Source organism: Leptonotus elevatus, chromosome 7 (assembly GCF_054856555.1).
Source record: "Leptonotus elevatus isolate MCC_2025b chromosome 7, RoL_Lele_1.0, whole genome shotgun sequence".
Lineage (NCBI taxonomy): Eukaryota > Metazoa > Chordata > Actinopteri > Syngnathiformes > Syngnathidae > Leptonotus > Leptonotus elevatus.
In genome coordinates this window covers 10,549,196-10,575,937 of record NC_141245.1, presented here as the reverse complement: position 1 = coordinate 10,575,937, position 26,742 = coordinate 10,549,196, and the positions used below count along the sequence as shown (strand labels likewise).

At 39.9% G+C, this 26,742-nt stretch overlaps 1 protein-coding gene across 6 annotated transcripts; it reads right to left on the bottom strand.

Moving 5' to 3' along the window:
• Positions 1-1,473: 1,473 nt before the first annotated feature.
• Positions 1,474-25,765, bottom strand: fam168a (family with sequence similarity 168 member A). Of its 6 annotated transcripts, none has more exons than XM_086080446.1 (8): positions 25,555-25,765; positions 13,405-13,513; positions 12,873-12,955; positions 11,651-11,734; positions 8,396-8,541; positions 6,380-6,566; positions 5,961-6,088; positions 1,474-5,783 (listed from the first exon to the last, which is right to left on the bottom strand). In XM_086080446.1, exons 2-7 carry the CDS (start codon positions 13,464-13,466, stop codon positions 5,976-5,978), a joined length of 675 nt encoding a protein of 224 aa, XP_085936572.1. In that variant the 5' UTR covers positions 13,467-13,513; positions 25,555-25,765; the 3' UTR covers positions 1,474-5,783; positions 5,961-5,975. The 6 variants fall into 6 exon arrangements, with proteins under 6 accessions (XP_085936572.1, XP_085936573.1, XP_085936570.1 ...); XM_086080447.1 differs by having other exon boundaries at positions 11,651-11,731; XM_086080444.1 differs by having other exon boundaries at positions 12,873-12,964; positions 25,555-25,764.
• Positions 25,766-26,742: the final 977 nt, after the last annotated feature.

Sequence of the window (26,742 nt, the reverse complement as noted above, 5' to 3'; positions counted from 1 at the left end):
AGACAGTTTCCCTCAAATACATTTTAATTTCCAAACGGTACCATAAAATCTCAGGTTTGGTTAAATTGTAATGATCAACTCAAGTCTTTTGAATATGACTACACCTGATACATTCAAGAATAGTTTGGGTAACTACTACCGTTTCATAATTTGGTCAGGCCTTGGATGGGCAACAACCCGTGGGCAGTATTTTATTTTGAAATGGCTTGGTCAGAACCATCAAAAGCCCAAAACGTGTCACAATACCGCTGAGGGCTGGGGTGCTCAAGTTTGGCCCTCGAGAGCCCCTATCCAGCCTGTTTTCCATGTTTCCCTCCTGCAGCACAGCTGAATCTAATGATCAAATCAGCAAGCTTTGCAGAAGCCTGATAACGATCCTGATCACGAATCAGGTGTGTTAGTGGAGAGAAACATGGAAAACAGGCTGTATAAGGGCTCTCGAGGACCATTTTAAATATGGACAAATTAAGTGCCACCACACGAGTATTGAAATTCTGCATATAATTTCCCCCCAGTGAGATGAATTAGAAAAATTGGGTAAAAAAAAAATTTTTTTTTTTTGGGTGAACCAAAAACCTTCAAAAACTGCTGATAAACCTATATAGGTTTCACACAAAATAGTCGGGGTTGGCCCCCCTGTCCCTAAAAAAACACACACACAAATGATTTTACTTTCGACTTGGTTGTTTTCATAAAATGGAACCCAGGGGCAGCAAATACAATGAAAATAGCAGGGGTCCGAAAACTGAACCCTGTGGGACACCATATGGCAATGGGGCAGAGCGGAACTCGGAGCATCACAAATAAAATACATTATTAAAAAACAAACAAAGAAAAAAAACTGTGAATCCAGCGGGTGCTGAACCCGCAAGTAAGCAAGGGTCTCAGTGATGTAGAGGAAACATATTTATTACATTCCAGTCCAATTTTATTTTTTATTTATCAGGGCCAGTCAGGGTGTGGGTGGGGGCCACATGCAGCCCATGGGCCGCCACTTGTCCATCCCTGGCTTAATAAGCCTTCCAAGCAGAACATTATACCCAACAACTTACTACATTGCCTCCCCAGTTAAAGTCAGTGATTGCAAACAGAAACCATTCTCCTTAGGCAATTCTAATTCTACCAACACTAAATTGGCCAAACAAAACATGCACATTCACCCTGCAAAAAAAATGAATTGGCAAAGGCTTTTTCATCAAGGTGTGTGTCATTGTTTAGTCAGCAGTTCTGACGTGCGTGATAGGTCATGTTGCACAATCCAGTCTGATGACTGAGATCAGTCAAGAGAGAAGTGAGAGTGCCATCAGTATGTCTGATAAGTTATTTCCTCACAAAGTTGGGGGGTGGGGGGGGTTTGCACAATATAAACATGTATTAGGAATTCTGCATATTAGAATTTTCTATATGTACAGATGGAGTACTTCTTGTCTTAATAATGATGTGACTAAAGCAAATAAATCAGATGAGACCGCCTTCCTTTTATAGGAAAATTTTAATAGTTATTCAATGTTCTACATTTTACAGTAAATATACAATTACAAACTTGGCTTAGTTATAGTACTAAGATCACTAACTGATCTTCCCAAAAAAAAATAACCCAACATAAAAAACATGAAAAAAAACCAAACAGATTTACACTTCATATCACAAGCCTGACGCAGGTCCTTCACTCTGGACCAAATAGCTAACAAACAATTCACTTTTCTCAACGCTTAACAGACGTTGGGCTTCAGTTTCCGAACACAACCTTACGGTAAATACCATAGCATGTGCAAACTTGGTACCAAACTAAAACTTCCAAAAGTTGGATTGCTCCTAATACTTGATCCGAGAGGGATGGATGCAAGTATGCTTGCTTTCTTCTTTTTATTTTTTATTTTGGAAGACAAGGAATTCCCACTTTTTGCGTCACATTTAGTGTCAAATTGAACCGAGAGTTATCGCTGACAAGTCGAAATTAAAATGCTGCAGCAGAACATCCAAGACACTAGTCACTGTGATAGTAGTGTTTTCATTTGTATTCAAGAATAAAATAAGACTTAGCAACTGCAAGGCAAAACAAAAGAAGGAAGGAGTGGTGAAAATGGAAAGAGAGAGTTTCTCAGAATGGTTTGGTCACACTTTCACTGTAAAAGTGGAGAGAGAGAAAAACACGTCAGGGAAAATAGACCAGCAAACAGTTTTTCCATACATTGCTAAGGACAGAAGAAAGAAGGGAAGTACAACTACATTTCCCCCTAAACACACCTAATGTTAACTGTCTGTTAATTGTTTTTAATTTAAGTGCAAATTGAAATCAACGAGAGGCAAGGAATGGAATCTAATGAGGAAACATCACCATGGAAACAACTGCTTTGAGCTAATTGTTCTGGGTAATGATCTAAAACAGCAAAGCAGATCTGCCGCTCTAGCTTCCACATTAAAAGAGGCAATGTGTAAGCACCGCAACGTATTTTTGTCTTAAACGTTTTTTGTTTTTGTTAATATAATGGAAACAAGCCCAATAATGTAACTACTGTTCATCACTTGTTAACATCGTCACTGGTGACCACCATCTGCTCGGTAGTGTATTTATTAAAAATACCAAAACATGGTATATTTAGTACAAAGTATGAGTGCCACACACTTTTCTTCTCATGACTGTTCTTGTAAAATTACAACTTTTCTTTTTGTAGTGTCCGTTTTCAGGTTTGTCCCTCACAAAAATTAAGACTATTTGCGCAGGTTTTCTTCTCACTGTGAGCATTGATTTCACGATGACGAATTTAGAGGCGAGTTGGAATGAAAGGCGGGATGTGGCAACATTTTGCATCAATGTTATGCAAGAGAGCAGAATGTTTGTTATTTAGAGCGGGTGACAAAATGGCCACTTAAGTGAGTTGTGGCATGGATAAAAATAAAATTAAAAAAAAAGTCAAGACAGCAAGAAAAACCAGCAAGACAGGTTAAAATTCTGACAGGCAATATGCATCAACAACAGTGTGGGAACAGAGGACAGTCATAAGAAAAGATTCACAAGAAGCAAGACTTAACAAGAGTTCACCAGTTACTTAGGAGAAGAAAAAGTTACCAAACAACAGTGACGTATGGCACAAAGGGCGTGGCGGCTGAGGACAGAGCCGTCGGCCAGTCCAACCAATCATGCGAGTTCACCTCAGGTCTGTCACTCCTCCTCGACTCGGTCCAGATGTGAAAATAAAAGCAAGCGACGAGGAGGATTTTCAACTATGTTCACCCTCGCCTCCAGAATCGCAACCTCATTTGCACACCTCAACGTCAACCCCCCCCCCCCCCCCCCACTCAGATACCGTCGAAGACAAACGCACTGAAGAGGAGAAGGAGCAAATAAAATACCAAAAGCACAAACAATAGCTGCCACATGGATGCAACCATGCTCAGCTAGAAATGCATTACTGTACCACTTGCTGTATAAATATACTGCATTTTTATTTTCTTTCGATGCTATACACCTGAATATTATGCATACCCAATATGTGGAATTGTCCAGAGTGAACAAGTGAAGAAATACTGTAGGTTAAATAAATCCTTAAGACAAAGAACTTTACTTATGTCACAAGAAAATCGGCAAATCTATCCCCCTCTTTTTTCCCCAAACACCTAAATTATAAGGGCCAATTTAAAAAGAAAAACATAAGGCTTTTTTTTTAGCGACAGCAGCTTTATGCAAAGTTTCTCGAGGATTAATGCGTAGTGTACAAACATTTACTTCTAACACAACTTTGTTTTATTTTCATTACAATATAAATAGTGTCTTCTACACTCTTGCAGTAAAAAGCCAATAGGTACCCTGGTTAGTTATCATTACTTTATTTAGTTTGTCTAATTTTGTGCAATAGTTCCTCACAAAGTTATTCAATACCCAAATTGTTGATACGTTCTTTTCTTATTGTTAATAGCCAATATTAAGGCTGGGCATAGTCTGCAATGGTTTGTTTTTTTTAAAGCCATTTTTTTCTCAAAAAATTCAAAAAGCAAATAACGGAATCACTATGTTAACTATTATGAGGCATTCCGTCTTATTTTATTGCAATATCAAGCCACCTCATCTACATACCTTTGCTGTAAATGCTCTTTAATATGTTTTCATCTATAAATTGAGCTTTTTTCTTTTCTTATGTGAGTCCTGAAAATGCCTTCTTCCAACTGCCTTTCCTCAAGCTGAGAACCAATAACCAAACAATTTATTCACAAAAGTTGACAATGAAGCGGTTTTTACTTATTTATTTTGTTTAAGAAAAATGTGATTTTTTTGGGAGGTGCAGATTATGTACGCTCTCGTCATTGGATGACACTGCTTTATTACATTTTAAAGGCTACATTATACCATCCTTTTGGTACAAGCACAAAGCCTAAATAATACTAGTATCCAGGCCACATTTTGTGTTACACACTATGAACCTTTTTAGGCTTAGATGTTTGCGCAAGTCAGAATTTAGTATTGGCAACAGTGAAAGTAAATATCTTTTCAAGACAAGCATGTAAAAGTTCTTAAGATGTTGTTAAAAGATCTGAGTATGCTTTTGCGATTGCTGTGCGTTTGGTTACTGGTCCTCATTTGGGTGAGGGAATGAAAGGACATGCTCGGTGAGAAAATATACACTTCAATGCAAAACAGCCAGCCAGGTGTTTGTGCAGTCCCTTGCAGGTAAGATTCCACAAACCCAAAATGTCTCTCACTGTGAATGGCCGCCTGCCAACACAATCCCTTTAAACTCCCTTTGTCCGCCTTGGATTTGGAGTGTTAATCAGTAACATAACTCGCAGTACTGTACATTAAGTGCAACAAGGCGGTCGTGTCACCCCCAACGCCCCCCCACCCCCAACCACAGGAGCCCGTCCGTGTTAGTGACTGTGTTCACACAGGTATTGTAAATATTTTAACCTTTGCTGAACATGATGACAGACATCAATCTAACATCAATAACTAAATGTGACCAAAACTGCTCTCTAGCTCTAATAATTTACAGTTTCACAACATACTAGACTGCATAGTATGCGGCATGAAGTAGGTGACGTTTTTTAAGCGTCCACTACAAATGATTGGAGGCAGATGACAGACTCACAACAAGACAGTGAGACGTTGGAAGACAAGTGAGGTTTGGACTGAAAGGGAAACAAAGCTGATGAGAGTGAACATAAGCGAAAGTCAAAAACAAAGGGAAATTGAATAGAAAAAAAGGCAAAGGAATATGAAACAATTTAAAAACCTGCATGAAACTAACTGAAAAATTGGGTATTTGAACCCTGTGCTGATATCTACTTTTGAGGAAATTTGGCAGCATAAGTAAATGGGGTCTAGGATTTGCGATGACCGAGGGAAATGATATTGAGGAATAAGTGCGCTATACTTTCCAGCCGACTGAGCAGCAGGCAGGACCACATACACCCCCCCACCCCCACACACAGGTACACACCCACCCAAACACACACACAGAAACAACACCCGTGATTGGTCTGCATCCTTCTGGAGTTCCAATGACAAAAACAGAAAAAGAAAGTAGGGGGAAAATAAAAAATAAAATAAAAATTATAATAATTAAAATAAAATAAAACCCCATCAAAACATGGTAATGACTGGTTGGCAAATGAACAGATTTAAAAAATAAAATAAAATAAAAGCAGCTTTAGTAAAAATGTTAGAGAATGATATTAAAGTGGCTGTTGCACTTTAGTTTTGTTCTGCAGACATGGTGCCGAGTTCCCATGGTTACCGGGAGTCTGGGTCAGATTTGAGCAGTTGCATATGATGGCGGACTCCAGATCTGGAAAAAGAAAGAAATAGCAGAGGTACAAGTCGGTGACGCAATTATTAATATCAGCAAATGAAGTCTTGAATGCGGGGTGAGGAAATGTGATGTGGCTTTGTTGTCAAGGAGACAAAAGGGGATCCGATCCCGAGAAGGAATGCGAATGAGGAGAAAGGCTGGGTGAACACTTACATAAACTGGTGGGCTCTACCAGTGAGGTGGAACGTAGCTGTACCCAGGTGTGCCCTGGGGCCTGTAAGTGGGCACAGTAACGGGGTGTGCTCCAATAGGGGCGTGCTGGGGCGTTGTCAGCAGTGTCCCTTTTGACAGGTAATAAAGAAGTGAAGCTCTTAAAATTTGCCAACATGGTTAATGAAGGTGTTATGATTGTGCCACAGTTAAGGTATCAATTAACAAACAACAAATCTGTAGTAGACTAACACCCCATAATGGCTATGCTAGGGATACAATCCTGATTCTAGTTCAGTACAAAGCTAAACAATTAGCTAAAAATCCCTCTAAATGTGTTGCAAATGACTTGTGGATGTCAGAGTAATGAAAAAAAAAAAGACATCAAACATGCACTACATGTGTCTCAAGCGTGGTCCTACCTGCACTCATGGCCATGGTTGTCCCGGCTACCATCCCCATGGCGGCCATGCCGTTGTTACGAGGAGTGGGGACAGGGACGGGGGCTGGGTAGAGGGCTGTAGAGGGGATGCTGTTTGGTTGCACCACAGTGGTGTGATGGATCACATGTGGCTGAGCTGCATACACCGGTTGGGTATAATATGCACCCTAGGGAGGAAAACGCAAAGAATTAGACTTGCACAGTGACACGAGAAGGACTAAAATAAATAAATAATTCCCACTACTTACTAACTAACTAACACTAACATGGATATTTTATCCTAATATCTAAATATATGAATAAGTTGATCATTCACAGAACAAATATTTTGGATCAAATATTTTACATTAACTCTTTGACTGCCAGACGTTTTCAGAAAAGGGATGCCGCCAGTGCCAGCCGATTTAAGCATTTTGACTGATTTTCAAGGTCCACAGAAAATGTTCTGTTTGGACTATGGAAACACACGTACTACCAAATGAAAGATTGGACTTTCATCTTTCATCAGAAAAAAAGAGTTTGTTTCTACCTTATTCCGTTCTTTAGTAATCAACAATAGAAAATGGTTAGTTTGACCCAATTTCGCCTGTGTTGGACCAAAATACGGAGAAATCAAGCTTTTAGTGAAACGATATTATTTCATGCATTCTAGTGAATTTGACACTTCTTTTTGTCCATGAATGATGCCACAAACACCTAAATAGTGCTTTACTTCTATAAAACACTACCACCAAGAATGAAAAAGTGTTTTTTGATAGCAAAATACGTTTATTTACATTCAACAGTGTAACAATTTGACAACAATTTGGCAAACTATTTACAAATGTGTGTAACTGTGGTGCTATTTACAAATATGTGGATGTTTCAACGACAGTTTTTCTTTGTGTAACACTCTCCTGCGTGCAAGAAGACGCAACAGCATTTGCATGATCCATTTTATCCACTCCATTCATGGTGGCATCGTAGTCCAGAAACAGTGTCTTCTCCGTGATCAGACTGTACCCGCTCCTCCGATGAATATGCATTGGACTCGGGGTACTCTTCATTGTCCGATCGAATGTCCGCTTGTGCAGCTCCGCGTTTTCCGGCGTTAGCAGCGCTAGCCGGTGAGGCTTTATGACGAGAGAATAACGGCCGCGTATAGCTTCCAACTCCGGCGAGGTTGACCATCATCATCATCATCAATGTGCATTGGTCGATGCTTTTCGACTACTCTCCATCGCCCGATCGAATGTCCGCTTGTGCAGAAGTACCCGGCCGGCTATTGTGCGCGTTTTCCGGCCTTAGCAGCGCTAGCCGCGCGTAGCCGGTGAGGCTTACTACGTGATAGTAACAGGCCAAAGCTTCCAACTTTGGCGTAGAGCTCGTTGTCATCATCATCGTTGACATCAATCTGCATTGGTCGATGCCAACTCTCCATCGCCCGATCGAATGTCCGCTTGTGCAGAAGTACCCGGCCGGCTATTGTGCGCGTTTTCCGGCCTTAGCAGCGCTAGCCGCGCGTAGCCGGTGAGGCTTACTACGTGATAGTAACAGGCCAAAGCTTCCAACTTTGGCGTAGAGCTCGTTGTCATCATCATCGTTGACATCAATGCGCTTTTTAGTATTGATTGATGCTTTCCGTCTTTGAAAAAAATGCTCAAGCTGAGCTGCTTGTAACCGGTTGCTTGGTCAAGCCATTGTGGCTTGGATCAGCCATTGTCTCCTCAACACTCTAGCTCCGCCTCACGTCTTCTACTGACGCCCACGGTGGGCGGCCCATCCAACCTTGTGCAAAGAGAGTCATCGCTGCCCTCTAGGGGCCAAAACGAGTCTTTGACTAATCAGATCAGCCTGATTCTTTCAGCACAGCTGCCCAAGGCTTTCCTGCACCCGTTTTTGAAAAAAAAAAAAAAAAACATAGGGGACGTCTTTTAACGTCCTCGGCGCCCTTCCCTAGGTTTATGCTAAACGTTTTATAACGTTTATGGCAGTCAAAGAGTTAAAGTACCCTTACCTGTGTGTACAGGTTTTGCTGTGGGTAGGCACTGCGGATGGGGTACATAGCTGTAGGGTATGGTGTCGGGGTAGGTGTATAGGGAGGAGGTGCTCCATTTGACTGAGTAGGTGGCACTTTGTATGGGGTGCCCGCTGCAGTGTATCCTGAAAAAAAAGAGAGAAGAATAAAATCAAATAATTCAATTTGTGTCAACATTTTTTGGAAACATGAGCAAAAACAAAAAAAACAAAAAAAAAGGCTTATATCATTGACCCTTTATTGTAAGACTTCCCCCAACAACAAAAATATGATGTGAAATAAGCACGACAAGCGCACTAATTCTCTAAATATCTTACGGAGGTGCCATGGACAATTAAAAAAAAAGAAGTTATGCCATGTATATTAATTTAACCCATTTTACAGCCCTCCATACTACCCCTTAAATGGCGGCAGCATTTTGCCCCTAAAATTTAATTTTTTTCATCTACTCATGCATGTGCAACCAGTAATATTTTTTTATTTTAATTATTGATACATTTTGTTGCCGACAAACTTTTGTGATAATTCCGCCATTAATCAGTAATATGGTGAAAATGAATGTAAATGTGAATATTTACGTTGCAAGTAGATTTAGAGTGTGCACCCCTAGGCCTAGATTCCTTACTTGTGCCACTAAAATGTCAGGTTTGGGGCCACTATGCTCCTAGTTAAAAAAAACAAGAAAAAAGTTACTATTTTTGTAAAAGGCAAGCTTGGCAACTATATTCTGACATTTTCAATTCAAGAAAAGGATGAAACGAGGTGTATTTCCCTAAGAAACCTCCAGATGGTGCACTGGTGCCAAGTTGTTGCTGAAGAAAACCTTGATGGCATATTTAAATACACATTTGAGGATGGCACAAAAGTCATCCATACAGTACTGAGGCACTGAAGCAAGTTATTGGGCATGAGTAATAGATGCTAACAGGCGCGCCATATGAAAGTCTGGAAATTGTGTATTCACATTCATGGCTGCTGTTGAATGTAGTACTTCTGGATGGCCAGTTGGAGGAGCTTGAAGGTCAAACATGCTACTAGCTAGTGCTGCACTGCTTATAAAAGCAAGCTTCCCTTGCACAAGGACAAGGGAACAAAGAGATGCCGCTTCTCTCTCTCTCTCTCTCTCTCTCTCTCTCTCTCTCTCTCTCTTTCTCGCTCTCTCAACCCCCTTTGAATCCCTTCACAGTAATGGATTCGTACCTTTTCATGATATAAATAAATATAAGTGCAAAAAATTTGAATGTACAGTAAGAATCAAATAATTTAACTGTGAAAAGTAAATATGTCTTGTTATAAGAGACAAAGACTCATTTATTTTTCTCTCTGCTTTTTTAAATTCAAATTTAGCATTTTCATGCCTGCTTTTTCTTCGATGAAATCATTTTAACAAATAACACAGTATAGTCCCTTAGCAAAGCTAAACTGATTAAAACACACACAAATTAAAATAGAGCAAACAAATGCAAATACATACAGGTGATACCTTATATATATATATATATATATATCTATATATATCTATATATATCTATATCTATAGATATATATATATATATATATATATATCTATAGATATATATAGATATAGATATATCTATATATAGATATATATCTATATATATATATATATCTATATAGATATATAGATATATATCTATATATATATATATCTATATATATATATATATATATATATATATAGATATATCTATCTATCTATCTATCTATCTATCTATCTATCTATCTATATATATATATATATATATATATATATATATATATATATATATATATATATATCTATATAGATATATATATATCTATATAGATATAGATATAGATCTCTCTATATATATATAGATATAGATATTTATTATATTATATAAAATACTTTATGCTTTCTTATAAGCGCCTCATCCGACGTAACTGATTCTGATCCTGTTATGGGGTGCTTGTGCGTATTGTTATTATTTTCACTCTCGACACATTAGGTTACTCTCTGCTTTAATGCAGTTTCAGCCAGACTTCTGTGAAAAGCATACCATACACGGAAGCACCTTTTCTGGTGTTTGGCAACCACAAACATTAGCTTAGCGATTAGCTTGGCTTCTTGTGCCCTCTCTATCGGTGTCATTACTCCTTGTCCGCCTTCAGTGATAACGATGCTTATGAGAAGTGTCGCCATGGAGGCAAGGATTTAGTTACTGAAGAGGATCTGCACCGCGGAATGATGTTCTGCCGCACACCACGCAACTAGCACAATCTGATAGCTAGTGCCAAGTATGAGCCCAAAGTTCATGAGCAGCAGCTTGGAGCTGATTGGTTCGCATAACCCAATCACAAGTAGCATGTCGCTTCTGATTGGTGAGCTTGGCGGGAGAGAAGGGTAATGGCATTTATGTGTGAGATAGTTGATACAACAGATTAAGGAGCACTGCAAAAACAAACAAAGCTTTGACGATCATGTGCTCTCATTGTCAAAAAACAACTGATAAACCATTCAGTCCTACTGCTGCTTGCCCTCATCAGGGTTGCATGTGAGCTGGAGCCTATCCCATGTGACATTAGGTGAGAGGAGGGGTACACGCAACCATTTACTGTATACCGACTAGGGCTGCAACTATCAAATATTTTAGTATTCGGATATCCTAGCGAAACAACAACCTAACCTTCGGTGTCATTCAAGTGTATAACAACTATTGGATGACGTGTTTTTTTTTCTCACACATGGTGCATTCAAAGACAGGTAGCAAAATAGGACATTTCAAGCTCAGAGAGGGGGAAGGGGGCACTATCAATGAATTAAACATGTTAAAACAAGCATTTAAATCTATTTTCGCTTTCACATTCTGAGTAACAGTAATAATTTTGTCTATAAAAGGTGATTTTTTTTTCTCTCTCCATGATTTTCTTTGGAAGCTGCAGTGCTCTTAGCATTTGCCTATATTACCTGATTTGCCAGCCAGTTCTAATGACGGTCCAGGGATTAATTTTAAGAAAAACGTTTTAAACCCTGCCCTGTTAAAAAAAAAATATATATATATATTTATTTGTGAGTGTCAATCTGTACATGTTATTCTACTTAATGCTGTTTTGAGCTTTTGGACAGTCAGAATAACTCATGGCTGAACCTTTGAAGTGTTTCAGCATATGATCGCTGCCATTTTTGTGGAGTTTGTGGGAATATACAGAAAAAAAAGTATTTTATATACGTGTCCGACAGACTGGACTCACCAGGTGGATACCCGGGGCTTCCTGTTTGATATAGGTTTGGCGTATATGTGGGTGCCGTGGTGGGGTACCCTCCTGGATAGCCTGCTGGACATCAGAGAGAGAGACAGAGATTAAAGGAAGGAAACAGGCAGCAAAATGCTGCATACTGACACACAAACACACATAGAGGTGGCGTTTGGATTGCGATTGGAGAGAGATGCGCACAGATGGTGCTCATTAAAAAATGTCTGAATTAGAAATATTGTCTGCTAGACACAGCCAATATACACCAATCTAGTAGAGGAGAAACACTTGACAGTAAGATGTAGGGGAAGACAATTCAGATACAAGCCAAGCACGCAGAAGCGTGTATGAGTGTTTAAATACACTCAGACACGCACGCAATTCTCATATCAATTTAATATGCAGCCAAATCGATGTTTAAACATCAATTTTTGATGGAAATATTCAACAAAACGTCTTAGGTTTAGGTTTCACACTTTAAGCATAGAAGAATGTCATATTAATTGAACATTAAGCCTTAATATTTTATTTCAATGCTGTTCAAACATGAAACAGATTGCAACTAGCTTTAAGTTTCAGATAAATAATTGCATTTTCATACAAATCTTACAATGTTCACGTCCAAGTTTACTGATTAGTATTTACTAAATTTGAGTAAAAAATAAATAAATCGCAATAGTAGACTAATAGATTCGTATCGGGATTAATCTGTATCAAATCGGATCATGGCCTATGAATCGTGATATGGATCGAATCACCAGGTACTAGGCAATTCACACTGCTATCTAAAATGACAAGCCATTTATTTTCAATTTTCATTTTGCACTGAAAACTGTTTACTAATTTTGGTATGAAAAGTATCACTGTAAAAAATACAGGTGTTTTGTCTAATAACTGACTATTAATTAGTATTATAACACTGATCCAAAATAATTCTGATTATGACTTTGGCAATTGGCAACCATGCAGCCCGACTTCCACCCAGCATTTAAATGAGGCATGGCATTTAGCCGAGCCTATCAGGCCACTAATGGCCCTATTTTTATTTCAGTAACATCACTGAAAGCCCCTAGAGGTTTTTCTCCTTCAAATGTCCAGTACGGACATTATATCACGTAAGCTCTCAGCACTGAGTTGGGCCAAAAAGCTGTACTAGTGTACTGTCCCCATCAGGTGTACAACCTGGGTAATTGGTGGTATTGTATGTGAGTGTTCCTACCTGCGAAGGCCATGTTCTTGGGGTTCCCATAAGGAGTTCCAGGTTGAACAGGGCTGTAGACTGGATTCATGGCTGAAGACAACCTGTTTTTGCTTAAACAGTGTGAAACACAGAAAATGTGACATAAGGAAAGATAAAGTCAGAGTAAAGAAAGGAAAAAGTGGATGGGAAAGGGACATGAAAAATAGAAATAAATTTTGGGATTATACAGTGTACACAAATATTTACACACGCAAACAGATCCCAAGCCAAGACTCTTATCTCGCCAAACATCCAGCCAAAGGATTTTGCCAGTATTCTGTAATCAAAAGCCCCCATCATTTATCACACCTCAAGTAAGATCAGCAAAAGCATCCATTTAACGCAAAGAGATGCTGAATACAAGAGAGGCCCACAGGATATACTAATGGCTTCGTGTGGCGGCAAATACGAACGAGGGTTTCTTTGTACAGTACTTACCTTCCATAAAGACAACATCAGCACGGGCAAGAGTGTGTTAGTGTGTGCGAGCGTGTAGATGCGTGTCGCGTACCTCTTGTGCGTGTCTGGTTGATACATGAAACTGAATTTGTCTGTGGGATGCCCGCTCGCCATTTCTTGCTGTATGCAAATGAGGAAGGAGTGGAAGTGGATATGCAAATCTGAAATTAAAACAGTGAGAGGTCATGATTACAACGAACACAGGAGAAGGGGAAATTAAAATGCAAGGCAAACCAAAACTGCAAAAAAAGCAAGCATCAGTGCTAAAAGCATACAGTTAGTGATAGCAGCAGGGGAGGCAGTCGTGCATTTAGCGTGTCTGAGTGAGTGAGTGCGAGTGTGGTGGTCACTGCAGTGTACCCCCCCCCAAAAAAAAATCGCAATTCAATTCTTTACTAAAATCGTTCAGCCCTACTATACGCAATGTGGCGGCCTCGCGACGTCAAAAGTCATATATTTAGATCAATGCGTTGCACACTCAAATGGGAAAAGTGAAAGTATGGAAGAGGTCTAGAGATACTGGTCGCGAAAAGGTTTTTGAGCAGCGCTAAGTGCTAACGGTGCCATCTTCTTCTTGCCATATTTCCATATGGTACAACAATAGCACTTCCAAAAGGGAAGATCTTACTTATCATCATCTACCTTTCTTTCTTTTTTCTCTCCCCAAAGGTTTATTGGAATTGGATTGAAGGCTGATTGGGCTTATTCAACATGTAATAAATCCACAGAAACACTTGTGCTCACTTAGAAGTTCCACTTGACCTATATGCCCAATTCCCCTCCTTCTTAGTTCCATCGCTGAATTGCGCTCAGCCATCCCCAAGAAAGTGTACATGTGTGTGTAACTATGTTGTGAAACAACTTACTTAACTTTGATTCAATTGGATTATGATGAAAATCACACTACAAACTTAAAATCTACAATACGACATTTTCAAGAGTCCCACCTCTACTTTGAAGGCAGATCTGGGAAATTAGAACTGAGGATCATCCATTAGATTTTGATTACATGAGAGATTAAACAAGGATAATGGACCTTCTCCCAAATGCGGCCAAAGTGCATTGGACCCGTCTTTAAGAAGGTAACACTCAATTCTCGACAGCTGGTGACCATTCCTGACTTATGACACCACATCACATGAGAGCAAGACCTTGCATCATAGTGGCTACATTTAACAATTCCATCACTGGCTGAGCTCACAAAATACACAATTAAACAAAGGTAATGTTTTTTTCTGAAGTATAAAAAAAATAAAATAGATAATAGCCTAATCCAATTAAATTATTTTGGTCTTGCCGAGGTGCGAGCTATCAATTGAAGAGTGGCGTAATGGCAGATTTTGAAACCCGCATTACTGCCTGTTGCGTGCGCGCGTGTCGTGCATGTGTGGCATTGAGACCATTCAACAAAAGCAGTGAATTCACAATCCAAACAATGAAAAAGCACAAGATGTGAGCAGATAACTCAAGAAAATTAACAGCACGCAAAATCTTAAACTGCAACATGAATAAGGACAGCACTATACACAAATGAAAAACTACATACAGCCATGAGTGCCTTGTGTGGTGTAAATAGGAATTCAGGATAAGACACTGACTGTGATCTAGTTCACTTATGTGTATGTTCATATTACTATGCATTATAAAAATATGTGAAATGGAAAATTCATATGAATCAATTTAGGGTTCTTTCTTGCTTCACAGCTCGTCGAATCCTTTTCATTATTCCAGCATTGTAATGACATCCTAATTACACAACAAAAACTACAGAAACAAGACACCAGTCATAAACAGAAGACTTATAAAGCAACAACACCTTTCAAAACATGGCATTAAATGCGGCCTGCACAAGTTTTAATGTGCAAAAGCACATGTCAAAAGAGTGAGAACATTGGTCATTAACGATAAGCCAAACAGCTACGCTAACCCTGGGGTCACAGGCCCCAAACATAGCTCCTACCAATTACAGATGATGTCAATGGACTGGTGGGTGGGTGCATGAGCTAAGGTGATGTAGTTTGAATGAACGAAAACAAAAGAGGAACCCGATTGTGCCTAATGAACATCTTTTGAGTCTGCGACCGCAACCACACAGACGCACACACACACGCCTGTGCTGGATGTTTGTGATAAGTAGGAGTGTCTAACTACAATTGTGTTTCACTGCGTGCCCAGTGAATCTTCTTCTAACGAGAAGATGTTCTATTCAACAATCACTATTCACCTAAAGTGAGGTTGTGTCTGACTTTTTCCAGTCAATCAGCTGAATATTACCACAAATATGCAACCAAGTGAGGACTTGTGTACAGTGATGCTCCGACTTAGAAGTTTAATCAATTCTGTGACCATGCTCGTAAATCAAAACACTCATATCGCAAGTCATGTCACCCTATATAAATTAATGCAAATGTCATTTATCCGTTCCAGCCTCAAAATGTGCGCGCCTTGGATACAAGGTAGATATAATAAGGACACTGAGAAACACAACAAGAGTTGCACACCTGACTCAGTAAACTACAGTAGAATATGGCATTTTTCGCAGAGGATAAAGAATACCTGCCGGCGAGAATTGTCATATTGTCTTTCCACTATAATTGTAGATGCAATGCTACATTATTTGTGTTTAAATAACCATTGCTTAAGAGGTTAAAACACTGGACTGGAGGAATGGCGCGTTAACTTTTATCCCGCATTTACAGGAGTACAGTACAATGTTACAAATGGCTCTTCCATCTTAAGCCTTCTGGCTTTGTTTCTACAGCATGCAATATTACGCTAACCAGGAGCCAGGGAGGCGGAATCTACCATTATTGATTGGCATTGGCACAGGTCTACGCTCTCGTCTCTGCTCTTATGTTGGCGTGGAAAAAGACAAGAGATGAGACACCTCATCTCCTCCGTGGATTGGAAGCATTTTTGGCATCAATGTGAGACGAGAACAACATACTGGACACTGGAAATTAGTAAGGAGACTGTCATAAGACTCACCAATATGTCAAAGCCAAACAGTTAAGCAGATCTGCAGTGTTGGTATAAATTAACATTAGCCAACCGTGTTAGTTAGCATTAACTCAGTAATGTCATACCAAAAACACAGCAAGATTAATTGACAAGTGTAATTTACCGCCTTGGCCCTTTGACTATATTGTGTTGATGAACGCAGTCAACATATTACAGCACATTTGATTTTTTAACAGCTGGTCCTATTCATTATGAAAATAACCAACCCATCATTGTGTCTGCTACCGATTTGATAAAGATAAAATACGCTTGTAGAACTGGGATTGCGCTGATGCTGCAACAAACCTGCAAGGATGCTGCACGCCCAAGTGGGCGATGCAAGAACCTCTGACACTTCTCACTGGCATTCACAATGAGCCCCACCTGCCGCTGGCTTAACCTGAAATCTTCCTCAGAATTGAGTTAATCTTAAACTCTATTAGTGGGACTTCATTTGGGATGAACACATAAGCTCTGGCCTCAAGGCATGAGTCAACACACAGCTAGCTAGCCTCCATGCTAACACAGCTGGAGTTTTGTGCTGTGTGTTTGTAATTGCTGCATATCTGAGCCTTGAAGGGGTTTCCGAGTATGCCTGCATATTTTATTCACATATGTTAATAAATTGGTTGTGTGTTGGAAAACAAGAATCAGGATTCCCCCTTAAAATGGAGATTATTGTAATCCAGAGGGACGTGAGGGTTTAATAATGATGGGAGAATGAAATATTGTGAAAAAAATGAAAGAAAGAAATTGTTCAAGAGTAAACCTCACACGCACACGGAGCAGCAACCATTCCTGGTGAACGTGTATGATACCACACAACCCCCATGCTGATTCTATCCTCCCACATAATACCTCACCAGGCATCTATTCTTACAGCAGCAAATCAGAAGCAGTGGGCGTTATTCACACTTCCACGCAGGAGAGAATAGAACACAGCAGTTTCAACAACGCAGCACAAAGAAACATTCTCGAGACTGCATGAGAAAGATGTGCAACATGCCAGAAAAATAAAATAGGTGGGCTGTGTATTTTAAAAAGCTTTTGATATGTTTAATTTGTTTGTATTTTCAAATAAAGAAATAAGCAAACGAAGAAGGTTTGCTTATTTCTTTGTACTGCAGAAAGGACGTACAAATATGGAACCTCCAAAGTCGAAAAAAAATTCCCACCGGAAGTTAGGCAAATAAATTTGTTACCAGCCTCATACTGTTGCCATCATAAAACATTCAAATACTCTTCCTTAAACACGCTATATACGTTATACAAGCCATAAATGGTAAATGGACTTAAAAGACCCCTTTGTCTGTTGCTTACTGGTCATTTTCAAGCTAGTCATTAGCTATACTTTTGGCTGCATGCCGTATAAAATAGCATTTGCTTGGTAAAATGTGTGTAAACATGGGCCAATGTTAGATAAGGCAGTATGAGTCCAACAGTGAGAGAAAAAAATATATTGCATTTATTCACAGCATTAAAAGTACAGCTCTAAAACGACTTTTTTATTTATTTTTATATTTGGGTAAATAAAACCAGCATTTCCCCCCCAATTGAACACAATCTATTTTATTTTTAAACAAAATATAGTTGGTAATTGGTACATAAAAAACGTGCCATGTTAAGTTTAAATAAATAAATGCATACATTTATCATGGGACCTCGTTACTGCAGTATATCTTGCGGTATACATTTAAATTATATCTATTGCACTAAATTATTAGTAGAATTTCATTAATGGCAACGACTGTATACTAGCCTCACAAGGCAATTTAATTGTGCAAATTAATATTAATGCTTCAAAGAATAAATCAATCGAAAAAATCTACTTGGCAGTCACATTCGAACGATGCAAATTGCACACGCATACACTAATTTATTTTCAGCAAAGACAGACGCCCCCAAACCTTTTTAGTACTATTAGTAGTGTTGTTCCGATACGTTTTTTGGGCCCCCGATAGAGATAACCAGCTTTGCAGCGTCGGCCGATGCCGATACCTACGTTTTTTTTTCCCTCAACATGAAAAAGCTGTCCTGCCATTGGTTCAGAGCATTCAAGGGCCAATAGGATATCTTAGCTCGGCATGCAGTGAACATGTCACACACCAGTGAATGTCGTGCATGAGCAAGACACAAGATGCTGCATCCAAAGTCCTATACTAGCGTCAGAATTAATGGTATCTGCAGGTTACTTGTTAGTACTCACCGATACCACTGTTTTAATGCAGTATCGGGGTCTCTGCCGATACCAGTATCGGTACCGGAACAATACTAACCATTAGCTAAACTCCACAATTTTAACAAGTATTACCACAGTAACGACTGAAAATGAAATGAGCTGGGTAAATGAGAATAACCACAAGCATACAGTGACCACACAATGCAGCATCATTGCGTTTGTTATTCTGCGATAAATAAAGTTGACTCGTCTATTTATAGTTTGTGACGGGAGCAAACTTCGTCCTGAAATCACGTTCAAGCTCCAGTTAGCGCAATAAGACATAAATGCGCTGACATTGCCAGCGTTCAATGGAGGCTGCCAGCTAGCAGCACCAAGCAGCAAGAGAGGAAAATAGTGTGTTGCTAAAGCACAGTTAAAATTTAACCTGTTTGTTAAATACAGTGGCACAGTTAGAAGCCTGAAGCTTCAGATAAATACATTTTCATACAAATCTTACAAGTTTACTGATGGGTATTTTCTAAATTTGAGTTAAAAAATGGCAATAATTAATTTATAGATTTGTATCGTAATAATCGGCATCGAATTGAATCGTGACCTATGAATCATGATACGGATCAAATCGACAGGTATTACGCAATTCACACCCCTAGTTAGTTTATACCCCCCCACCCATCCAAAAAAAACAACAGCAAGCGGACATTTATTCCTTACTTGACTGACTTAGAAGACACTAACAACAGCAGGTTGTTTTAGAAAGTGTTTGTCCTATTGACTATTTATCAACTAAGTGGTTATCCTATTGAATATTCCATCGATTACTCAGGTGAAACGTTCGACAGTGATTATTACAAGTCTACAAATAACAATTAAGTTGACAAAGTTGATGTATATTAACCCTATACTCACTTAAAAGTAACTAATATTTTTACACATAATTTTTTATGTCGGCCAGGGTCTAGTGTTGTGCCCTCTTGCTGGGTCAAGTGCCTCTCGCGGAAGACTGCTCCGATGGCCTGCAGTGGATGCGAGGACTCAAATAAATAAAAGGAGCCAGTCACAACTGTCACACTCACCTACTCTTCATTTATTTATTTTTTGTTTACATTTCCCACAATAATCACATCAGTTTAAAGTACTTTTACACTTGATCACTGCTTAGCGATATGTTGATAAAGCAAGCTATGCTATGCTAAGCTAAGTTAGCTGGAGCTTTAACACGCGCAGAGACAAGTATAATACGTCATGAGGCAGATATTTTTGTGTTGAACCATTTTTTGTCATCCACTCAACCAAATATTACCCCCACCACTAATATTTTTATGTATTTTGACATTTTAGCAGTTTATAACTAACATCATTGCATCACTCATTAATATCCTATGTAAATCATAGTGGTTTGGCAGTAAGGATAGCCAACAACATGGCTGCTGCTTCTGGTACAGAAGAAGGAAAAAAAACTTAAAATGTTCAGGTGCAGGTGATGATAACATGGGTTGCCTCCTGTTGCCCGAACAATAGAACCTGCCTTGCAGCAAGCGACTCCAAACACAGCTCTCGGCTATTTTAGATCTAGGACAGTGACACCGTTAGACACATTGGGACACATTTTACATTCTCTCTGCATTGGCTTCCACCTACCTCTCCATTCTCCTCTCCAAAAGCAGCTCATCAGTCACACACCTCTAGGGCCCGCATCCTTTCATTATGTTGATGCTTTACAGCCTCGCTGAAGTGTGAACCCACCTACACAGTGACTTTAATCTCCATTTAGGACACTGTGGTCTTTCAAGCAAGGGCCATAAATATTATACAAGACTCGAAATAAGCAGTTTCGCATCGTAGTTTGTGAGGCAAAATTTGCATTTTTACGCCTCATCAAAACACTAGAGAATCAATCGCTGAGACAGTCCAAAAATGCTTTGGTGGGCTGGATGCACACGTCACTCCTCCGTGCGAGTAGTCGGAGGTCGAGGCAAGCTTGGTGCTATTTACGTCGCACCAGCTAGCCAGCAAAAAGATTTGGCTGGCTACTAGTGCAGCTAATCACACTGCCGAAAAGATGCACTTTTGACAAGTATTGTTCTCAGGAAGGGATGAGGAGGAAAGATGGAGAAGACATTCTTATTGCTAAGCTAACCCAATATTGACAACATCATGTAATCAGGAAAAAGCGGAATTAAGTATTTGGTGATCCAGTGCACGTTTCACAGAAGTCTGAAACTGAAATATTAAAAAACACGTAAAAAAAAACAGCAGATCTAAATTTCTCAATTGTTCAAAGTGCAGGCATCACCTCTGTCCCGAGACACCAGCTTTACATTCATTTGATCAACTACCGGTAGTTAGAAGGCCCACTGCAACTAAAGGCCTAGATACACCAATCCGACGTGGGCCAAATGTGACCGACGCCTACCCCCCTGTGGCGTCGTAGAAAAATGACGTAAATACACATCGCATCGACACTGACTATTACGAACCTTCAGCGCATGCGTGAGAAGTAATTCCCCTCGGTACCATCGGCGGCGGTAGTCATTATTCCTTAAGGCAATCGGTAACCGCTTTACGGGGCTGGATATAAAAACGTAAACACATCATACCGGTGTTGGCAGCGGCGCCGGAGTAAACGCGGTGGCCAGCAGGTGAGGCGAAAATGGCCGCTGGAACAAGCTTCGCCCCCTTCTTGTTCCCGAACGCATGGATGTACTCTGTTGTGGCGCATCTTGGACCCTGTCGACTCCTGGCTGCTACCGATCGTCGGTTCACTCGAAAAGCTTCGGCCGTGCTGCCCTCCGCATTTTGGAAGCTGTGCCGACCTCCAGCTTCTGAAGGAGCTTCCTCGAGACCGCCGGACGGAAGGGCCATGCACCCCTAAAGCTCCCACAAGGATTGCGCTGTTAAATGCGCGGTCATTGACAAACAAAACGTTTATTTTGAGGGAGTTTTTCCTTTCCAACAACTTGGATTTCCTCTGCCTGACGGAGACCTGGACTGTCGCTGGTGAGTCCACCGCTATGATTGAATTACTACCGCCTGGCTGTGCTTACTTGGACACTCCGAGGACATTGGGCCGAAGTGGGGGAACGGCGACCATTTAAAAAACAAATTTAAATGTAAACGATGTCTATTTACCACATCGATCACAGCTTTGAAGTCGGCCAAACTGTCACTGTGCTGTGTCATTTACCGACCTCCAAAATGCAATAAGGACTTTTTAAACGACTTTGCAAATCTTCTTGCCTAAATCATGCCGAAATATTACCATATCTTCTTTATGGGGGACTTTAATATTCACGTGTGTTGTCCTGAAAAACCATAGGGTTGAGTTGAGTACTGTTTATCCGCATTGTCACTTGCTCTTCTTGCCCCGTGCGCTGATTCGCTAGCTAACAGTGATCAAATGCCCCCGACGCCGATTCAACATGTCGACGTATTCCAACTCGATTTGACTTCCCGACAGTAATTTAGACACCGATCAGACGGCGCATGCCGTCGGCCCAACGCTGCCCGACTCCCGACCTCGGTTTGATGTATCTAGCCTTAACCTTCCCTGAATGTCCCCCATCTCCAGTAACCCGGATTTAGGTTTACTTCAACTGCTTCCTGCATGTGTTACAATGAACAATGACAAACATGTTGTAACAGTTGTTTGGGTAGTTTAGTTTTCTTATACCCTGTCCACGAGGAAATCAATTTAAGTGTATACACAAAGTTTTTTTCAAAGGTCCCGACTCCCATGCCATCAAAATATTTCTCTCTCTCACAGTGTACACTCCACAATTACAAAATCAGCATAATCGTCAAAAAAAGATTAATAATAATTTTGGGTTGTTTAAATTTATACATTTGCACTATTTTATTTTAAAATAACAAATGTAATAAATTGTGTTTCGTTTGAAAGGAACTTGCATAATTATAGTGTTTCAAATAATTTATGTTTAAAAATGTTGTTTTGTACCAAAAAATAAATGATCGTCCCAATCGTGATTTCAATTATTAGCAAAAATAATCGGGATTAATATTTTCTTCATAATCAAGCAGCTCTATTTGACATCTCATGTGGTCTGTCAATTGTATGCAATGGCTGCTTGAAATGCAAAAGGCAGGAAAATTAGCCTATAAGATTTATTGTAGGTGTCGTAACGTGGATACGAAACTCAGTGGGAGTGTATTATTCTCTATTCTACGAAAAACAACTCATTGAGTGCTTGAAACACAAGGGATTGAAGTGGTGCAAAAGCAATCCCAACATTAAGAGACTCCAGCTTTCCAGTCTTGACAGTTTTACAGCCATTTTGTCCAGCCCACCATTCATAGACATGAGGCTGCACTCAATGCACCCCACCCCTCACCCACCCAAACAAATACAGCATAATAAGCCCCACCCATTCATTTTTTGACTCCTCCAGAATGTGAGAGTCAACTTACACAATGGTTCCGGTTGAACACAAACTATTGTGTCGCCACGCGTGTCCCATGTTCTTTTGTTTACGGGGTATCTACACTGTGGTTTGAGAGGAAGGGCTCCTCCTCAAACAGAAGAAAGGGGGGGGGGGGACTGTTTGAACATCGCTAGTCAATCTGGTAACCAGTGGTTGTGTTGGCTGCTAAATGCTATCTTGGTTGACAGTTCAACAGCTGTCAAGACACTCACCAAATATTCCAACTTCAGCCTGGCTCCTTTTTGGAAGCTGGCTGTGTTGTATACTTCCCGGTCCCATAAACGGCAATGATATTGTTTCACCACGCTGTGTGGATCTGTTTCTTTTTTTCTTTTTTTAACTTTATTTAGTTGTGTGTCTGTGCTTGTGCCACTGCTGGTGTGACGTAGCAACTACATTCGATGGCGATTGGCTGTGGGCGACGTGACGCCATAAAAAGTTCACATTAGCAATCTGCGACGAAATGAGTTAAGGAGCAAATTGTCCGCTTGAAACGCTTGAACCGGGTCGACTGACAAGCAACCGTGCCTTGACCGCACGAACTCCACTGACTATACAATACTGCATGGAAACGCGCCACCAGAAACGCTCGGCTTGCGTCAACCACAGCATTACATTAAAGATCAAATTATATTAGCAACATGAATAGACTTGTGACTTAATGGATTAAAATTAATCACATATACAACAATCTTCAAGTTTGCAAACGTTCGCCTCGAGTTTTGATGGTCTTTCTTGCCATTTAAATTCACTGCCTTTGCCAACACTCGCAAACGTTCGCCCCTCAGTGGGATACAGGCTTTTGGAAACTAGCAAACTACAGGACTCTGCTTACTTTGGGCACTCCATTGTGTCTGAATTGTTGCAGTTATAAATAAATTATTAATCCCACACAATGAGCAAATTCTTACATATGAATTCTCCTGCTGTTATAAATAATGATTAATCAATAAATTACAAAAATATTTCAGTAAAATTGAATTTAATTGTATGTGAAACAAAATCAGACTGAGCAACAATCATTCGTAGTTTAAAAAAAATATTATTATTTTTTTATTCGGTACTGGGAATCAAAGCTGTAACAAAACCAGTACTTGGACAGAAATAGAATTTTCTAACAATATGAGGATGAGGGAGGAGTGGTCACTTACTAGGTGTGTTGGGATAATTGTGTTATTTATTTTTTGGTTGCTACTTTTTGGTTTTGGTTAGTTTGACTGCTTTCTTTTCTTCTTTTTTTTTTAATGTTTATATTGCGTAAATAGACTGAAGTAGTAGATTTAAAAGTGGGACTTTACATGTAGTGTTAAACGAATGTATTAGGCTATGGGTGTATGTTTACATGTATTAATTCACATATTGTGTGTATGTAAGAGAAGGACGGAAGTTATGTTATTTACTTAAGGAGAAGGGGTGGGAGTAAATAAGTTTGACTTCTTCTCACTCCTTTTTGAATATTCATTAATTGTTTTCTTTTCTATTGCCTGTTTTCTTTTGATTTTCTTTCGTTGATTATTGTCACTTTATTCATGAATTAAAATGTTGAAATAAACAATTCAATTCAAAAATGATTATTATATTGTCTAGAATCAAATCTACTGAAAATTGATTGATAAAAGATGATAAAACGTTTAAAGTTGCAACTCCAAATGCACCAAACTATATCGGGATCATGACTTGGCATTAAGAGCAAGTACTGTTTTAAACCTATAATAATATATATATATATATATGATTCTGATGTGAATAAGATCCGAGTGAATTTGGAGTACTGTACACATGATTAGAGTTTGAGCGATTTAAAACAGCAGAACAAAAACAAAACAAACGGTCCACGGTTTCTCATCAAAATGAGCCAAGTTTGTTCTATAACATCTCCACCGTGGGTTATTTATGTTCTTTATTTAATTTTTTACATTCTATCTCAATGGAGCACGCACTGGCAGTGCGTCACATTCCAAAGATAGCAAGCAACGCCAAAACAGCCATTGCTGGACAAAAATGGTCACACTCAAACAAGCTCAATACACCATTTTGAATATCAAGTCGGAGATGCCATCTTGCCAATTATCACCACGTTAGCAACATTGTGCAACATTATCCACCCATGCAAGAATCTGCACGGGAATCACTCATAATAGAACGAATGTTAGCTTAGCTCGCGTGCTACAAACTGGAAAGTAAACCGCTGTAGCATCCCTGCATCTTTCCTTCGGCACGCGCGGTTCAAATGGCTAATCAGCGAGTTAGCTGGAGTAAGATTAGCAGTCAGCAGATGACTAATAAGAGGGAGGGGGGGAGGGGGGGCAACCGCAGTGGGCCACGCCGGACCAGACGACAACAGCACATTTTAACGCCCCGTCGACAAACTTCTCCCATTAAATCCGCAACGACACTCCACAACTACTTTCCCTTCCATTCCGCTCTTTCGGCTAGCCTGCTTAGCCTAGCTACCTGCTAATTCCCAAACAGCCAACGCGGAGGACAATTGGGGGTATACGAGGGAAAGAAAGAGCCACAAAACAAACAACACGAACATGGGTGTCCCCCCCCCCCACGCGGCGACGACGACGACACTTACCAACGTCACTCGGTCGAAGAAAACGAGATTGTTTTTTGTATCCCCTCCCGCGTGTGGTGTGGTCGCTTTTCTCGCGCGTGGACTTGTGCCTCGGGTCGGTGCGGACTGGCTGAGTTCGAGCTGCGTTTGAGTGGGCCCAGTGGCGCTGCTACAGACAACTCTCAGCTACAGAAGCGGCCGACGAGTGGGGGATGGGGGATGCACTGCCGGGAGTGAGGGAGGGGGATGAAGGAAGGAGGGAGGGAGGGAGGGGTGGTGAGGTGGATGCAGGGATGCAGGAAGGAGGGTAACCCAACACGGTTCAAAAATTCGAATGATTTTTAAAAACTGAAAAAAGTACAACGTTTGATGTTTTTCAAGTACAGTGCATTACCCAAGTAAGTCTAATGAATATTGCATTCAGTTTATATGGTTGGTTTATAGGCTATGTTTAATTCATTATTGAAAACTGATGTAAAAAAAAGAAAGAAAAAGCAAACTATTTCTAATACTACAATTCTTTAAGGGTTTTTATTTTTATTTTGTTGTCAGTAACATCTACAGACAGCGTTATCTGCTCTACATTTGGTTTTAAAACCAACACTGCACACGGCTCCAAGTTATCATCCAGTCATATTATTCAGTCTTTTTTTTATTATTATCATTAGTTGACACAATATTTTGGTCATATTATTCAGTCATCTTGAATACTGTACGTACCGCCATGCCATCCACGCGTTGGGATTCAAAGTAAGATAGCGACACCACGCGGCAACTAGTTGCATTACGTCATACATCTCAATCGTCGAGGTGGACCTGCGATGGTTATCATCATCCTCTTTCATCCTAAAATGCCTCTTGAGTAAAAAAAAGGCCTGTGAGTCTTAAAAAAAAAAAGGTAGTATTTTTAGCGATGGAGTTCTACTTTCTGTAATGGAAACTAATGACCTTATAATATTAATTTACATGGCAACTACCAATCCCCAGGGCTCACCATGGGCCCACTCTCAACAATGCCATCCATCCATCCATCCATCCATCCATCCACCCCCCCCCCCCCCCCCGGGTTCGTGTACAAAACAGAAAATGCACCATGCAAAGGTATAATCACTTTGCACAACTGTGTATTAGTGCGGAATGAATATTGCTATGGTATCATAATTATTCATGCACATGCTGTTTACCTTAAAAATAAATGTTTACAGTATA

Coding starts and splice junctions, on each gene's coding strand:
- fam168a (XM_086080444.1), bottom strand. CDS start 13,466: ATGGCGAGCGGGCATCCCACAGACAAATTCAGTTTCATGTATCAACCA. Junction 11,735..12,872: donor CAAGAACATGGCCTTCGCAG/GTAGGAACACTC, acceptor TCTGATGTCCAG/CAGGCTATCCAGGAGGGTAC. Junction 8,542..11,650: donor AAGCCCCGGGTATCCACCTG/GTGAGTCCAGTC, acceptor CTTTTTTTTCAG/GATACACTGCAGCGGGCACC.